Source organism: Mustelus asterias, chromosome 3, assembly GCF_964213995.1.
Source record: "Mustelus asterias chromosome 3, sMusAst1.hap1.1, whole genome shotgun sequence".
NCBI classification, from domain to species: Eukaryota; Metazoa; Chordata; class Chondrichthyes; order Carcharhiniformes; family Triakidae; genus Mustelus; species Mustelus asterias.
The window spans coordinates 148,630,967-148,650,008 of NC_135803.1; the positions used below are offsets into that span (position 1 = coordinate 148,630,967).

Consider the following 19,042-nt stretch of genomic DNA (forward strand, 5'->3'; position numbering starts at 1 on the left):
TTTGTGAGCATTGCGGTTTGGAGATTTGTCTTCAAAAGGAATTGTGCTCAGCGAAACAAGATATACCTCCAATGTTGGGACTGCAATGTTTGTACTTTAGCTGTTGATTCACCGAATGTTGTGTTTTCACATTACTGGTTAAAGCAGCCAGGAGATTGTATGACAAATTTTCACTGTACAAACTTTGTGAATTTCCACTAACCACAGCCCACCTTATCCTGGCTGCCTTGCAACGGTTTCAAAAGAATAGTAAAAACAGAAGTCAGAAGAAAGCTTGAAGACACACCCTTTAGGATTACTATGTTCAGTGGAAACATTTACAGTTCATTTTAACTGAACTAACTCACAACACAGACATGCATTTGTATTTCTACACTACTTAGTTCAAAGTCAAGGTGAATAGCCGAATAATGTAATGCCCAGGATCGAAGCCTGTATTTTTTTTAAAAATCACACGATCGCATTTAACACCAGGACAATGTTTCAGAAGTAACAAAGAAAGGGTTTTACCTATGGTATCTGCTTTGCTGAAATGGCGAGTCACCACATTGTCCATGTTGTTGTTCTCACACAATTTCAATTCTAGGAGGTAAACCTCTACTTTACAGTGCTTTACAAACATTCCATGCTCAACCACCTGTGAACAGAATGCATCATTACAGTAAAAAAAACAAAGCTAACAGATTACGGAAATACATACAAAGAAACAAGGTTATGTTTTTGCATGAAATACACAACTTTTCCTCTCAAAATTCACCCATTTTTTGCCTTTCAAATATAATGCCTTTCCAAAATCCTTGAACCAATGCTCCCAGATCTCTGCTAATTGGACTCAAACTGGTAGGAGGTTCCCTCTATGGTACATAGCCCTGTATGTACACCCCTTCTCAAATCAACTGACAAGTCTACATTACCAGGTCAAGTAATCTAAAAAGCCAACTCAAAAGAATTATTGCACTGCTAGAATATTGATAATAGAACTGCTGTTGTGTTGGATGAGCTCATTTCATGTTTTCACGTGATTTATTCATTTACTGCACTGAACACAAATACTTCATAATCAGCAGAGATTAAAAACACAACAAATCATCCAGCTGCATTTTACTCATCAGTTCAAGTCTAAAGCAGCATGGTGTAATACATATAGCATATCAAATACTTTTCAAATAACTATGATGAATAGGTGATCAAAAAAGTTAGGAAATGGAGAATATTCTGCAAACATCACATGGATGCATCACAGCACAGACCGCACACATTTAACAGCCAAATTCAGATAAAACTGAATTTTTAAAACTAATTTCAATTGTCTACAAAGTTACAGTTGGACTATGTGTGATAATTTACACCATAAACTAGCAACTTTAGTTTCCCAATGTTACTCCTACCAGTCTTTTACAGGCATTGCCAGTACATCACAATGGAATACAAAAACATGTAACATTTTGACTGTGCCTGGGTAGTGGTACCTGCAACATTAAAGCGTCGTACTCTCAACTAAAAAAGGTTTGGATCTCTTCCTCAGTGAATATGAGAAGTGTGATCATGCAGCTATTCATAACAAAATGCCCACAGATTTCACCATGTACCTTGCACTGTATAGATCGGGGTGGGAGGTTGTGGCCTGAAGGTGGTGGTGCAGATGTACACCAGTTTACAAAAATAAGGCAAAGTAGATTGCAGACGGGGTTATTTTGCCTCATGGATTCAAATTCAGCCCAAAATGTGTATTAACTGTCTATGAAGCAAGTCTATGTAGTCTAAATTCAGTTCCCAACGAACATGGGCTTGCAACATAAAACCAAACCTAACTGAACACCAAACAACTTCAAGCTAACCAACCTGATCTAATCTATGCTGCTAATACTGGGTAACCAAAAAATGTAAAGGCTTCACTTGGTGTAAACTTCCTTCACAGCAGTTTAAAAAATGGCAAACAGTTGAAGTTGAAAATTTGTTTCTCATTAACAAGCAAGTTACGTGAATGACTAATAAAGACATTAACAGTTCATCTAAATACAAGTCATAAAGGTACACATGGCCAAGTTCTACTATTCTACTTAAAGCAGCATAAAATGTTAGACCTTCGATAAACAACTCCAAACATTTTATCCTCAGGAAACATGCTACTGTCTCCTCTTTCATCATACTAAATTACGATGAACACGTAACAAGCACAACATCTGGGGTTTTGAGTTCAGACACCACTTGTATAAATCCTGACATATAACACTCGGGCATATGCAAGAGTGTCTGGCACATACTTGCATTGTACGATGCCAAAGAATTTAAAGATGGAGCTCTGGAATTCAGATGCTTGAGTTTGTTTTTCACACTTGACAAAAACAAAAGCAGCTGCCAAAATATAGCATGGTAAATGCTACTAACCCTTTGGCTTGCGTCTGAGTGAGCAAACCTCAGTTGTAAAATACAGAGCAAACAGAGCTTAAATTAACCAGACTAATGTCTTAGCAACATTTTCTCAACTCAGTTGGCCCACCAACATCTACGTTCCATATTAAAACCTTTGAAAATGTACTATTTTTGCAGAACGTGTAGCAGAAATTCGCCTGGTGGTAAGCCACGTAGAGATTTACCTCCTAGAACTGAGTGACATGGATTTTGATCAATAAATCAATGCACTATTCATACAGACCAATGTTCTTGATTTCACTGAGGTTGCAAGGCCACTCAGAATTGAAGAGCAGAAAACTTAATGTCACTGAATTTCAGTGGTCATATCACATCCCTTGAAGGGTTGCCGTCCAGCTACCATTAAACAATTCAATTTTATTCTACTGACCTTTATTGAGTGTCATTGGACAAGGAACATATTATGGGAAACTCTTATTTTAAGACCTGTATTAAGATAGCCAATAAAATTTAAGGCAATGTCCAAACTATGTATAAGGTGTTATCTTCAGAAGCTCCGCTCCAGGGCAACACGGTGGCACAGTGGTTAGCACTGCTGCCTCACAGCGCCAGGGACCCAGGTTCGATTCCTGGCTTGGGTCACTGTCTTGTGTGGAGTTTGCATGTTCTTCCCATGTCTGCATGCGTTTCCTCTGGGTGCTCCGGTCTCCTCCCACAGTCCAAAGGTGTGCTTTAGGTAGATTGGCCATGCTAAATTGCGCCTGTCAGGGGGACTAGCTAGGGTAAATGCATCAGGTTATGGGAATAGGGCCTACATAGGATTGTAGTCAGTGCAGACTCAATGGCCTCCTTCTGCACCGTAGGGATTATATGATTCTACTGATGATGGGTCCTGTGTGTCCTTGCAAGGCTGATGAGCCCAATCCTGGAGCCACATCTTCAACCGCACACTTAGCAGGTGTTTCCAGGAAGTAGGTTCGGTCCTTGGACTCGAAATCACTGGGATTCCTTTCCCAGGCTCCTCGAAGAATTGTGTCCCAATCAGGAGGTTCCTCCAAGTAGGTCTCTTCTGAGCAAGGGTCTCCCAGGCATTGACATCCATGTTGCATTTCTTGAGGTAAGCCTTCAGCATGTCTTTGAAGCACTTCCTTTGCCCTCCTCTTGTTCAGAAGCCTTCCTTGAGCTGGGCGCAGATGGTTTGCTTTGGCAGTTGAGACTCTGATATCCTAAGCACATGGTCGACCCACGGGGATTGGTTCTGGATGATCATGGCCTCTATGCTGGTGCTCTTGGATCCTTCAAGTCCAAAGATATGCGGGTTAGGTTGATTGGCCATGCTAAATTGACCCTAGTGTCAGGGGGATTAGCAGGGTAAATGTGTAGGATTACAGGAGTAGGGCCTAGCTGGGATGTGGTCGGTACAAAGTCGATGAGCTAAATGCCCTACATCTGCACTGTAGGGATTCTATGATTCAAGGACTCTGATGTTAGTACACCTATCCTCCCAGCTGATCAGGAGAATCCGTCTCAAACAGCATTGATGATACTTCTCCAGGGCCTTGAGGTGATGTTAGTATGTACTCCAACTTTGAGTCATAGAAGAACTGGGAGGACGAGAATGTACATGAAAATCTTGCTGTCAGCGCAAATGTCACGTTTGTTGAAGACTTTCACCCTCCGGCATCAGAAGGCAGCCCTCGTAGATTGGATACAATGTTGGATCTCTGCATCGATGTCAGCCTTAGATAAGAGGTGGCTCCCCAGGTAAGGAAAATGTTTCATGTTTAGGAGGGTTTCTCCCTTGATCTTGAGGGAGGGACTGGACTGCCCCATTTCTTCTTTGTACCTCTGACTTTGCTGACTGGTGAACTCTCCTCTTTGCCTTGCTGGTTATGTGGAGAGTGTTTCCTCCTCTTGTTGATGAGATGTTGGGTAGTATGGCCGTCCTCGTCAAACCAGTCTTGGGTTTCCTGGCCTTGTAGGCCATGGTTTCTTCACAGCTTGCAATGATAACCGCCTTCAATTCTTTCCAGTTCGTCTCCACTCAGGTTAGAATGAACACTTTGGAGAAGACATTGCTGGAAGTTTCCTAGCACGCATGGGCTTTTGAAGCTGCTCAATGTTGATCTTTTTTCTGGGCTGTTTCTTCATCCTCCGCTGCTTCTGGTGGAATTTTATGGACACAGAGGAACGGATGAGCTGGTGGCCTGTGTAGCAGCCATCTGCACTAGTCATTGCCTTGGTGATGAAGACATCCTTTTGTCTGGGATCGGATGAAGAAGAATCTTTTCCTTGGATTGTCACCTTGCTGCAGTGGAGAGGCTTGAACATTCTGTTGATCCTGAAAGCAATGCTGTATGGAGTCCTAAACTCTTGGTAGGGTCACCCATGGTGGTGAAGTCAGAGTGAAGTAACCAGACAAAGTGCAATCCAAAACAAAACATATAGCGTAGTGGTTAATGGTTCGGTGCATTGACCTGAACAGGTGCCAGACTGTGGCGACTAGAGGAATTTCACAGCAACTTCATTGCAGTGTTAATGTAAGCCTTACTTGTGAGTAATAAATAAACTTTAAAATTTTTTAGTGGACTGACAACCCATGATAAATAGTGGATTTCAAGTTCAATCAACTTGGTAATTTGTGAGCTGGTACCATGAAAGTTGCAGCACATTTTACGATTTCCTACATGTGATCCCAGTCCCACACTATATTAGTTTACTCCTAATGCCCACTACAATAATTTTTTTTTAAATTCAATTTTTCCTCACATTATTAGTCTGGCAGAGTTGTGTTGCAAGGCTTTAAGCTCACTGGCTCAATTCTACTTTTCAATATACACTGGAAACAATTCCAGTCAGCTTCAGTACAATTTTAAGCTCATTACCAAAATAAATATTTACAAAAGGCAGTAATTAAACTGAAAGTCAGTTGCGAATAAACCCCATATCAATTCCTTGCATTTAACATTGCCTTACCTTTCGGACAATGGGTTCCTGACCCACAACACATGCATACCAATTGACCAACTTGTTCCAAGCTTCAGCGGGAACCAAGACATAATCCAGCTCATCGATCAAGTGTTCCTTCAGGACCTGCGATTCTACCTCTATAAAAAAAAACAGTAACAGATTATAAGTTTAGATGCTGTAATATTAATAACTTCTCACCCTTTCCCAAACATTTTTAGCTGAGTTTGGAGAGGAGGAATGACTTAAGTCCAAAATATATAAACTGTGATAATATGACTAACACTCAAGTGTGGTTTAGATGTTACCGTAGAAGATAAATATTTTCCCAAAAATAATTTAAATCTTTGAGAACATCTTTGAGATGAATAGACAAGTGGCACACATGTAGCTCATGGTGAAGTAAACAATATAAGCTGCTTTATCACAATGTACAATACTGCAGGCAACTTGTATGTAGTGACTATGGTAAATTGGACTTTCAGCTAAAATTGTGTAGAATCCATAAATCACTGTCTTTGACTAATATATGTTGAACTATTAGCTCATTTTGGCTCATCCCAAATATTTCTTTTGAAAGGTCCAAAATGAAAGTAATGAGAGGGAATTCGCAGGTATTGTATAGAGCAGCATTGAGATAAAGACACTGTGGGAAGGTTGTAGCTGTAATATATCATAAGACAGCAGTGTGAAGGGGGTTGATGGCACCACTACTGACGTCACTCAGGAACTAGAGGCATCTTTAGTTGACAGTAGCGAGGGCAAATCAGAGTATTAGTAAAGATATTCTTGGGCATCGAAAACCAAAGGAAGGCGATTTTGAGAAGTCAGGGAATACCCAACAGAGAGGGTTTTCTTTCACAATTTTTCAACAGTGGCAACAGTGGGGGAGGTGGTGGCGTAGTGGTATTGTCACTGGACTAGTAATCCAAAGACCAAGGGTACTACTCTGACGACCCAGGCCTGAATCCCACCATGGCAGATGGTGAAATTTGAATTCAATAAAAATCTAGAATTACAAGTTTAATGAAACCAATGTTGCTTGTGGTAAAGACCCATCTGGTTCACTAATGTCCTTTAGGGGAGGAATTCTGCTGTCCTTACCTGGTCTGGACTACATGTGGTTGACTCCTAAAATGCCACTCAGTTCGAGGGCAATCAGGGATCGGCAACAAATGCTGGCCTTGCCAGCGACACCCACATCCCATGAAAGAATAAAGAAAATGGGGTTTTAGTATTCTTAAAAGTTTAGCCCCACTTTTTAATGTGCTCAAAACACTTAACCAATTTAAAAACTGGTTCACAGCCTTGGGGTTATGAAGTCCAAGTTGACACAAATTTCAGTAGTTCTCAGTTTGCTACACCCACGATGGAGACACAAATCAACAAACTGAAGGGTCTCAAAAGTATATACATGTAGTTTTTGTGTGTGATATGAGAAAAATAATTAAAGAGTTGTTAAACAAATGAACACATACAACACACAATTAAAGCCTTGTGGACAATTTTACTATAATTTGTATCTGTAATACAACAAATTTAGAACTTTTCAGTAAATCTGTTTACACTGTGTAAGTACAGCTAACCAATTTTACAGGCGTCTTGCCAAATGCCTTTTACCTGGAATAAAAAAAATACCAGATGGTACCATTAATCTAACCTCTGATCACGTACTGTGCTTTCCTCAAGAGACAGGTTTACTGGTCTCTGATTATTAGATAAAATTACCATTTCGAATCAGTTCCTTTAGAAAGATACCACAGAGATTTATGAGCATCTTTGATTACATGACAATCACCAGTTGGCAGATATCTCACACAAAACAAGCTGGATTTCATGGGTAGCAACTGCATCTATTCTGAACCACTCAGATAACTACCAACAGAAGCCAAGGATGTCAGACAGTCACCGCGCATTAATCTGACCTCTGGATGCTCCAGGAGCATTTCAGCCAAGAAGCCTGTTTCAGCAGTTCTATTTTAGAAAGGACACTCAACATGAACTGACAAAAATGAAGGAACATTGTTTCGGACTGCAAGGAGATAAAGCTATTTCGCAGGCAGACTGATCATAGCTCGTCTGACTAATTTATATCTGGAAAGCAAGTTGCCTATATCAGACACAATTCAAGCCCACAACAAGCATAAATACCAACATCTATAAAGCCCCTAAAAAAAAATCTTATTTTAATAAGTCACAACTGACGTGGCCAGCAGATCAAAATAAGCAGTGTCATTTGGAAGAGTAGAATCATAAACATTACATTCTGAACTCTCTCGTTTCCTTCTCTATGAACAGTATGCTTTGCCTGTATAGCGCGCAAGAGACAATACTTTTCACTGTATACCAACATATGAGACAATAATAAATCAAATCAATATTTATCTCACTGAAAAACAAAAATAATTCCCCCCCCCCCCGGCAACCCCCCACTGGCAAAAGATGCCATAATGAAAATTTCAGAAAAATTAATCATGTGGGCCATGCACAACCTGCAACTAGAATGGGACTGACCTACTTTCATGTCACTGCCTTTGTTGCCATGAAATAATCGACAGGAGGTACCTAAGAGCAATCAAGGAGCAACTTTCCGTCCCCATGTCAGCACAGCTCAGTTTAGCGAACTTTACAATGTGGTTGTTTTTTAAAAAAAATCACAGCCACATGACTATGGTAAGTTTAAATCTAGGTAAACAGCTCCGCAGAACTATAGTTACCAAACAAAGCATTATTTTAAATAGTTACAAATCACAATTTAAACTTTTGAAGTTTTTTCAGACTATCCAAGAGACCTTTAGAGTTTATCGCCATTGTGAAAAATCTTTTTTCTTTCAAATTAGGCATCTCTTTCTCACCTGTAAGCGCCTATCAAAGTAAAATTACACATGCAAAGCCTAATTATTCTCTAAGTGTAGTCAGAGTTCAACTAGATATTGGTACAGAACTATAAGCCTAATCCTAAAAAGAGTGTCAATATTGTTTGGGTAATAAACATTCAACCCTAGGAGTCTGTTCAACCATTTTATTGATGTCGGATACTTGAGGTCTCAACACCAATTGCCTGCATTTAATCTTCAATACCCTTACCGAGCAAAAATCTGCTGATTTCACTTTTGAAAATATGTAGATTAGATAACCTGCAAACTTCTAAATTCAAGGAAATACAAATCAATTTTATGCAACCTTTCCCCATAATTTAGTCCTTTAAGCTCCAGTATCTTGTTTTGAATCAGCTCCATATTTTCTCCAATTCTGATATTATCTTGCCTGAGGTGCCCATAACTGAACATAATACTCCAGATGGACCATAATCAAGGTCACATTCTCCCTTTTGCATTGAAATCATTGAAATACAGTACAGAAAGAGGCCATTCGGCCCATCGAGTCTGCACCAACCACAATCCCACCCAGGCCCTACCCCCATATCCCTACATATTTTACCCGCTAATCCCTTTAATCTACACATCCCAGGACACTAAGGGGCAATTTTAGCATGGCCAATCAACCTAACCCGCACATCTTTGGACTGTGGGAGGAAACCAGAGCACCCGGAGGAAGCCCACACAGACACGAGGAGAATGTGCAAACTCCACACAGACAGTGACCCAAGCTGGGAATCGAACTGAGGTCCCTGGAGCTGTGAAGCAGCAGTGCTAACCACTGTGCTACCGTGCAGTCCCATTGAGATAAAGACCAACATTTCATTAGGCTTTTTGGTTACTTTTTGTATGCATGCACTAGTTTTTAAACTTTTGTACCTGGACACCCGGATCTCATTCCACCTCCACAGCTCCTGGTCCTTAGCATTAAGAAAATGTTCCGATTGATGTTTCCGGAATTCAAGGTGAACAATCTCTCACTTCCCTGCTTTGAACTTCCATCTTTGTAATTTTTGTCTACTCATTTAATTTGTTGAATCCTTTCTGTAATTTGCCACTCCCACCTACACAATTTACTTTCCCCTTAAGTGTCCATCTTCAAACTTGGATGTACAAGTCTATTCCTTCCATTAACTGTTAATGCTACAAGACAGGCAGAACGACATCAACGCAGGATGATGGGCTCCTTCTGTGCTGGAAACTTTGATTTATTACAGTATAGATTTTAAAAGAAATTGATCAAAGTCAGGCAGCACATACAATGCATTATAGATTCGGATATTAAATCCAGTTACTCTTACTCAGCTTCACAGGCAAGAAATATCTGACCAGATTACAATAAAACAATTTTTTTTAAAAAAATGACTGCCCAAAGATCATGCATTAACTGAAACACACAAAAGGTGTCTCGTGTTCAACGAAATAAGTTTTCCCTACAAAATGAAGAATCCACATTTAAACAAAAGATTAGTCTACTTGCGAAATTTTCAACAACTAGAAAAATCTAACGAGAGCACACATAAAACAAATGTTCAAATATATCAAAGTTTTTCAATACCTGCAAAGAGCCCAGAATTATCAATGGGGCCTGGAAACATTCCACGTTCTCCCACGTTGTACATGTCCCAGCTGTCAAAACCCACATATTTCTTCCATTGTTTAAACCACCTACTGTCTATTAGGAACCTAAAAATCAAAACATCCAAGTTATTTTGAGGGCATTAAATCACTACTTTCCTCTTATCCATTCTACTAAACCACACACCTCCAACAATCTGCAGGGCTGACAGATCTATTTCCAAAGCCTCTGCCAATGTGCTTACAGCTGCGCCAAAAAGTACAACTCTGATATCATCTATCTCCATAGAGAGACACCAAGAGACCAAGGATTTTAAAACCTTGAGTGTGTCACTAAGCAAACCCAACATTTACTGCTCTTCCCCGATTACTTTGAAATTGAATGGCTTATCAGACCGTTTCAGAGGGCAGTTAAGAGTCAACTACATTTGCTGTGGGTTGAGTGTTACATGCAAGCCAGATCAGAGGACAGCAGACTGCCTCCCCTCAAGGACCTCAGATGGATTTTTAAGACAATCCAGTAATTTCATGATTATTGAGACAAGTTTTTTTAAATTCCAGATTTATTCATTAATTGAATTAATGGCCATGGTGGGATTTGAATTGTCTCTGAAACATTAGTCCAGGCCTCCAGATTTCTGATCCAGTAACATTACCACTAAGTTAGGAAGATACAACAAGGCATAACTTGCATGTAACTCTTTGCTCTCAAGGTACTAACTTTTGTTTGCTTCTTGGTGTTGGCCTTTTAGAACTCATGCAAATTGTAACTATCCCAGTGAAAGTTTATACCATAACTGCCAGCAACATCACCCCAATCTTTTAATTATTTACCCAAAACTCAGTTTTCATCAGGAGTTAATGAATTCTAAAAGGAGCACGGTTTTAGCAGATTTTTCCTTTTACATAGCTTACAAGCAGAAGTAAAACGTTATCATACGTGGCTGAACTTGGGACCTTCCCACCATGCATGACTCAGTACCACACTGATCGATATGTTTATTAACAGGTTGTTGAAAAGAGCATTTAATGTTTGGAAACTGGAGATTAGCATATGTTATCACAATGGAATTATCACAATACTGGGGCACAAGTGTTAATAATAGATTTTATAAATTCTTTCACAGGATATGGGTGTTACTGGCTATACCAGCACTTGGTGCACATCTCTAATTGTCCTCGAGAAGGTGGTGGTGAGAAACCACTGCAGTCCATGTGGTGTTGGTACATTCGCAAGCTATTAGGGTGGCAGTTTCAGGATGTTGACTCAGCGACAGTGAAGGAACAGCAATATAGTTCCGTCAAGGTGGTGTACAGCTTGTGTGTGTGTGTGTGTGTGTGTGTGGGGGGGGGCTTACCATAGAAAGGTTACAGCACAGAAGGAGGCCATTCGACCCATCTTGCCAGTGCCAGCCTGAGGGCACCCAGACGCCCTTTCCAATCCCACCTTCCTGCATTCAGCCCATAGCCCTGTAGCTTACAGCACTTAAGGTGCAAGTCCAGGTACTTTTTAAAAGAGTTTAGGGTCTCTGCCTCCACCACCAACTTGGGCAGCAAATTCCAGACAGATGGTGGTGTTCACGTGAGTATGCTGCTCTTGTCCTTCTAGGTGAGGGGGGTTTGGAAGGCGCTTCAAGAGGAACTTTGGTGAGTTGCTGTATGTACAGACTGCTGTCACTGAGCTGGTGGTGGAAGGGGTGAATGTTTTAAGGTGATGGATGGGTGCCAATCAAGTAGGCTGCTTTTTCCTAGATGATGTTGAGCTTTTTGAGTGTTGTTGGAGCCGCAAGTGAAGGGTACTTGATTTATTATTGTCACACGTATTAGCATACAATGAAAAGTATTGTTTCTTGGGTGCTATACAGGCAAAGCACGCCGTTCAAAGAGAAGGAAACGAGAGAGTTTAGAATGTGGTGTTACAGTCATAGCTATGGTGTAGAGAAAGATCAACTTAATGTGAGGTTGGTCCATTCAAAAGTCTGATGGCAGCAGGGAAGAAGCTGTTTTTGTGTCGGTTGGTACGTGACCTCAGACTTTTGTATCTTTTTCCAGACGGAAGAAGGTGGAAGAGAGAATGTCCGGGGTGTGTGTGTATTCGATCATACTCATGACTTGTGCCTTCTAGATGGTGGACAGGAGTTAGGCGTTGAGTTACTTGCTGCAAATTCTCAGCCTCTGATCTGTTCCTGTAGCCACAGTATTTATATGACTGATCCAGTTCAGTTTCTGGTCATTGGCAACCTGCAGAATAATCTCACCTCCAAGTCAGAAGACTGAGAGTAGAAACTCCATTCTGGAATGTCAGTACATCTTCAGAAGCAGGTGTAGACATGCTTCCACTTGAGGAATAGTTCAAAATTAGGGGTCATAAATATGACATAATCATCAATAAATCCAATAAGGGGCTCAGGAGAAACTTCTACATACAAAGAATGGTTCGAAAATGGAACTTGCTATCACAGGGAGTAGTTGAAACAAATAGTATAAATTCAATTAAAAGTCAGTCAATTATGAGGAAGAATGAATGTTGACAGGGTTGGATGGTCCAAATAAACCTGTTGGACTTTAACCTGGTGTTGTTAGACTTCTTACAGGGTTGGGTGATGGCAGGGGTGTGAGGAGAGAGGGAGCATAAACAATGGCTGTTTTTATTATGTAAATTCTATGTAATTCATCGTTTGCATAACCTTGTTGCAAGAAAGATCGACTACTGCATTAGTGGGTAAACTTCATAAAAGTAATTAATTGGATATCAAGCATTTTGGAACAGGAAATGAAAGACGCCATATCAATGTTTTACTTTATCTGAGCAAAGTGCCTCATCTGTGAGGTTTTCACAATTAGAGCTCATTGTTACAGGTTAAAGACCAGATCATTTTGCTAGCATTCTCCAGGATTGATTTTTCTAAGCTTCCAAAGCATCATTTTCCCTTGGAGCTTGCAGCTATAAACCCAGACATCGGAATCTGATCAATTTCTGTCTGCCAGCATTGTGGGCTCCAAGGTCACGACCAGTAACATTCATTTACTATATTAACAAATCTAATTTTCACCTTTTCTAATACTACACAAGCTCTTGAAACTCAAAAATCTCTCAAAATAGCAAACTATTTAATTAATTTAACAATTCTTCACTAGTTTTGAAGGCATTTTATGCTAAAAATTATGTGCTTATGCAGAAATTCATAACCCGTAGAGATAAAATTTTCCCAAAAAGGGGAAAATATGAATACATAAATTCAAACTGAGACTGAAATTGCTCAAATTTCAAAGACCAAAGATTTAATGATTCAGGATTTCAGTCACTTGCATTATATCCTGCCTGTCCTGTTGTATATTTGCAGCATTTTCTATAGCTAAGACATTTACCTCCCTCCACTCACATTGTCTGTATCTTTAAGACTTGATTAGCTGTAAAGATTCACATTCTAATCAGTATTCTGTAACTTGAGTTTGTGTCTCTGTGTGCCTTATTTGTGAGCAGATATCCACTCCATCTGATGAAGGAGCAGCGCTCCGAAAGCTAATGGTATTTGCTACCAAATAAACCTGTTGGATTTTAACCTGGTGTTGTCAAAACTCTTACTAAGACATTTACCAGCAGTATTTATTCACATCTACCTGGGTTTGTCACATACATGAAGTGCAAGTGAGGTCTTCTCTCTCCCATTGCTTCTGCAGCCTTTCCCATTGTGAACTAGGCAGATGTTTTAGATTTACATGGATAAAAATAGGAATGCACAGATATGCAGATCAGGAAAGGATAAGCAGACTGGGTTTCTTTTCTCTTGAAAAAGAAAACCCTGTAGAGTGACCCATTAGAAGTCTTGAAAGCAATGGAAGTTTTTTATAGAGTGGATACAGAGAAAATGTTTCCACTTGTGGGGAAGAGCAGATAATAGAGGCCATCAATGTAAAATAAGAAATCCAACAGGGAATTCAGAAGTAATGACTTTATTCAAAGGGGTTTTGAGAATGTGGAACTTGCTACCACACAGTGTGGTTTAAGTGAATAGCATAAATACATTTAGGAGAAGTTTGAAAAGCATATGACAAGCAAATAGGAGGTTATGATGAGGAAAGATGGGAAGAGGCTTGAGTGGAGCGTAAATGGTGAATGGCTTATTTCAGCGCAGTATATCCTATGCAAACTAAACATACAAAAGCAAATATTACTGGAGAAGCAACGTGCTAGATTAGTAGTTTTTAAATAAAAAATGTTTAACTCAAAGAAGTGGGCACCAAGAGCGAAGGATTAGTTGAGGTGGGTGGGAAAGAGACAAATGTCCAGGGGATGGGAAAGAGAATGATCGATCTACTGGATGCACTGCAGGTCATTAAACATGATCAGTAGCATTTCCCAAACCAGTTAACATCTAAAAGAACAAAGGCAATAAGTGCATCAAAATTCCCAAGCTCTCCAAATCATACCATTCTGGCTTGGGCACCAATCATCCTGGATCAAAATTATGGAACTCAATACCCAATAAGCACTCTGGGATGACCTTCACCATATGTACTGCAGTAGCTAATGGCAACACAATCTTCCAAAGAACAATCAAGGATGGGCAGTAAGGGTTGCCCTTGCCAGTGACACCCACATCCTGAAAATGACATTTTTAATAAAGTACTGTGCAACAATCAGCATGTTCTCGATGAGCTCTACTCAACTGTATTCAACACCAGTGCTTCCAAATTTATTTTTGGGAATAAACTGTATTAAAATAATGATGCTAACGAACACTCATATGAATCCCAATAAATGTAGAAATGTTGACTTAGAAATTGTACACTTTCGATAAGAATTATTCTCTCTCTGTTCCCCTAAGTATTTGATCGAGTCTACTGGCGTGGTCTTAATTTCACTGCAATTTTCTTCTGCCTGTCTGGATTCGAACCATTGGCTCTTTAACTTTCCTTAGATTTTCTTCCACTTCAACATTTTTTGTAAAGCAATGGGGTGAAGTAAGTACTTCTTCATATCTATTTTCAGTTTCTTTTTCACTTAATACTGTGAAAATCCCCGAGTCACCACGCTGAGTTGTAACATTATGCAGTAATACAATGTTCTGCTGTTCCTGACTCAAGACAACCTTCTGGGACCAATAAAACTTTTAACTTTTGTCCACAGAAATGAATTGGAAGAGTTTGGTTGAAGTTGAGGTGCCTCTGGACTGTGCAACTAGTTTTGTCAGCATTTGTAGTGCAACTGTATTCAGAATTAAATTCATATCCTTATTCCAATGATTTGCAAACATCCTGTCAAGCTTATGTGGACACAGTGCTAATATGTCCCTTGAGAAATTTCAAATGTGCTGCAAGCTGTTAAGAGTGAGGACAAAAAGTTGCTGTCAATAAATATGTAACTGAATTTCATAACAACATTGTTCTACAAAAGAAGAGACTGAATGTACGAGGCGTATCAAAAAAGACCTTGAGGGGTTAGAGTGTACAGGAACAAAGTTGAACAGAACATGGTCACATATTATAGAAAATGTTTGAATTGGGAAAAAGGCATCATAGAAACTGTTACACAAAAAAGAGAATCAGAGTAGATATGATGCACATGGAGATGGAATGAAACAGCAGTGTGTATTTGCAACAAGCAGTTACGATAGTGTGTGACTCTGACATAATTTTGAGGTGATGGGAATTTTGGTGCAACTATTGCCCTTGTTCTTCCAGATGGAAAATGTTATTGGTTTGGGAAATGCTACTGATTATGTCTTAGTGACTAACTGCAGTGCATGCAATAGATCGATCAGTCTTCCTCCTATTCCAGGGCACTCCCCTCCACCACCCTGATATTTCCTTCTTGAAATTTTAACTTTAAAAAGAGTCCTACAATATTTCAAATGCTTAGCAATCGAAAGCATGAGAGTCGACAAAATCATGAATTTAAAAAACCAACATTTCTGCAGTTTTTAAATCCAGACACAAACAGCAAAACCAAGGTGCTAAGATGAGGCTGCTAAATGGCTTAAAGGTTTTGTCACGGTTGGTTTGAACTGAGGGAAGAGGATGCACAGAAGACCAAAGGCACAGAGGCATGATACATACCAAAGTTCCATTACAGCAATAAAATAAAGGATCAGATAATCTGATCAAATTATGTCAAATGAGGGATGAATGTTGTCCAGGACAACAGGAGAGCTCACCTGCTCTTTCTGGAATAGTGCCATGGGATCCTTTATATCCACCCAAGACTTTATAGACTGTTTACTGTCTTATCCAAAAGATGGCACCTCTGACAATGCAGCACTTCCACAGTACCACACTCAAGTATCAATTAGATTTAGTGCTTAAATCTCTGACCTGCGGTTTGAATCCACAACTTTCTGACTCCAAAGTTGCCAGAGTTATGGCTGGCTAGCATCCACAGGTCAACAACGTAAATTACTATCATAAAAATCTGTCTCTCAGGTGCAAATTGAAATCAATTTCCTTTCTTTCTTCTTATGCAAAAATAAGTTAATCAGTACTGGGAAGCTCACTCCTTGTAAAGTTTTGATATTCAGTTTGTCTTGATAGTTTTGCCCCTTTTCCTGAAGTGTTACATATCTTTAGCACAAAAGCTACCTATAATTTGGCAGAAACTGGCACCTGGCAATGAACGACTGATGCTCTAACATGAGAAGTGTTCTTCCAATCTAGATTTAAGCTGTATTTTGGGGCACATGGTTGGATCGGCATCAAATTGTGCCTTGGGAGTTGGTGCCTTGATAATGGATGACGGAACTGGAAAACATTCCACTCCCCAGTGTTGATCTCCTCACCTTGATGAACACAAGTGACAACTATCAAATGCAGAAGTGTAGCCCAGGGCAATGATTCCCCTTTTTTAAAGTTTATTTATTAGTCACAAGGCTTACATTAACACTGCAATAAAGTTACTGCGAAATTCCCCTAGTCGCCACACTCCAGCGCCTGCTTAGGTCAATGCACCTAACCAGCACGTCTTTCAGAAGGTGGGGGGAAACCGAAGCACCCAGAGGAAACCCACGCAGACACGGAGAACATGCAAACTCCACACAGACAGTAACCCAAGCTGGGAATCGAACCCGGGTCTCTGGCGCCGTGAGGCAGCAGTGCTAACCACTGTGTCGCCCACTTCTCTAAGCACCTTCTGCAACAGTAACAAGATGTTGCCAGAGTTTATGGACATGTTGCTGCTTTGGTATTCAACATTAAGGTCTTTTTATGGAATAAATATATATTCTCACTTTGAAACTGCTTTAAAACACTTGATAAACTGAGTGAACCCAATCACCGCAATGAAACAGCTGAGTCAGCAAGGGGCCAGTGCTTAAATTCTTGAAAAATTCGTAAAGGCATCTGGGATTTAAAGCCAGCTAAAGACTTTCTCCTCCCCTACTCTGAACTGAATAAACTCATTTCTGAAGTGCCCCAGTACTTTCACAAGTACACAGGGCCACATTCTTAAATTATTGAGCACTGAAAGTAAAATCGCTTGCAAATAGACAGCTAAAATCAATTTGCTGCATCGCCAAAGAAAGGAGTTTCTTTTAAATAACAAAGATGCGGGATATCAAGACAGTCTCAGAAAAAAAATAAAGGAAATTTAAAATGGGGCAAGCGAGAAACAGGGTGGTTTGGGAGCCACCCACTATCAGGACTGGACAGTAGTTTTGCGTGAAAAACACAGGTGGCACAGTGGTTAGCACTGCTGTGTCACAGTGCCAGGGACCTGGATTGGATTCTTGGCCTGGGTCACTGTGTGGAATCTGCACGTTCTCCCCGTGTCTGCGTGGGTTTCCTCCGGGTGCTCCGGTTTCCTCCCACAGTCCAAAAGATGTGCGGGTTAGATGCATTAGCCATGCTAAATTCTCCCTCGGTGTACCCAGACAGGTGCCGGAGCGTGGTGACTCGGGGATTTTCACAGCAACTTCATTGCAGTGTTAATGAAGTCTAACTTGTGACACCAATAAAAAAAAACTAAACTTTAGGTCTAAATCGCTGGATTATTCACAGCAAAATGTTATTCCAAGTGTGCCTGTTGCGGGTGGCTGGAGTCAAGTCTCAACATAAACACAGTTAGTTGGATCAGGGACCTTCATGTCCCACTTTAGTGTCGGAAGGAAAGCTTTTTGAAAAAGGGGGATCTCCCGCTTGGGAGTTTTAATGTTTGAAGTTTTCGAATAGAAAAGGTGGCCAGGATTGGGGCCACCGACACGGCGCGGGGGGGGTTGTGCCGAGGGTCGCAGCTTCCCCTGGGTTAGATTTACGACCGGAATCCCGAGGCTTGTAGGCCAATGACATGGCAAACCGGCTGTTGGCCCGCCGGCCGAGGCCCCGGGGTGGGATTTGGCCTTCACTCCCCCGGCCCCCTTTCACTCTCCGTGACTCCGGCCTGTGAGGGAGGGAGAGGGGCAGCGAGGAAGAGGGGGGAGGGAATGAGGGTCTCACCCGCGGCCTGCACCCCGTGGCACCTAATTACCGTCACCAACCGAACCCCTCCCTCCTCCCTCCCGCACACGGCCCTCTCCCTCCCTTACCACGAATCTCCTTTCTTGAGCGGCGTTTTCAACAAGTTCCCGATCTCGTTCTTCTGGCTCTCCAGGTCGGGGACGCCGCCTTCCGCCATTACTCTCACCGACACACACAGAGAGAGGGGGGGGAGAGAGAGAGGAGACAGGGAGCGCGAGCCCATCCAGCACCACGCGCACGCGCGCCGCCGGCACCGCACGCACCCGCCGTCGCGCCCCAGCCCCCCCAACAACCGCGGCCCGACTGCGCAGCCGCCTTGCCGTCGCTCTCCCCCGCGGGCCCGACTGCGCAGCCGCTTTTGCCGTCGTTCTCCCCCCGCGGGCCCGACTGCGCAGCCGCTTTTGCCGTCGCTCTCCCCCCGCGGGCCCGACTGCGCAGCTGCTTTTGCCGTCGCTCTCCCCCGCGGGCCCGACTGCGCAGCCGCTTTTGCCGTCGCTCTCCCCCGCGGGCCCGACTGCGCAGCCGCTTTTGCCATCTCACCTCCCCGCCCCCATCCGATTCGGCGAACGTACGTCTCCACTTCGACGCGTCATCTCAGGCGACGGGCGATGGGGGGGAGCGGTGTCAGGTTGCTTAGCAATGGCCAGCTCCCTATGACGTGTGGCTGGCCACCAAAGCCCACCCCAAAGTTTTGTTTTAATATTTTTAAAAAATAGTTATTTATTTAGTGAATGGTCTGGTCTCGAATTAGTATTTTTGGAATGAAAGAAGCAAGAGAGAGAGAGGTCAGTTAGGTG

General features: G+C 41.6%; 1 protein-coding gene across 7 annotated transcripts in view; it reads right to left on the minus strand.

The window, feature by feature from the left end:
• Positions 1–18,751, minus strand: part of usp4 (ubiquitin specific peptidase 4 (proto-oncogene)) — an 82,512-nt gene extending 63,761 nt beyond the window's left edge. For all 7 annotated transcript variants that reach the window (XR_013497485.1, XR_013497484.1, XR_013497486.1 and 4 more), the window contains exons 1-4: positions 18,314–18,751; positions 9,778–9,905; positions 5,350–5,480; positions 511–637 (exon numbers count right to left, since the gene is read on the minus strand). Coding sequence is in view for 3 of the 7 variants with exons in the window: in XM_078209890.1 (XP_078066016.1) it covers positions 511–637; positions 5,350–5,480; positions 9,778–9,905; positions 18,314–18,468 (541 nt within the window). In the remaining 4 variants the exon portion in view is untranslated. The remainder of the gene's footprint in view (positions 1–510; positions 638–5,349; positions 5,481–9,777; positions 9,906–18,313) is intronic.
• Positions 18,752–19,042: the final 291 nt, after the last annotated feature.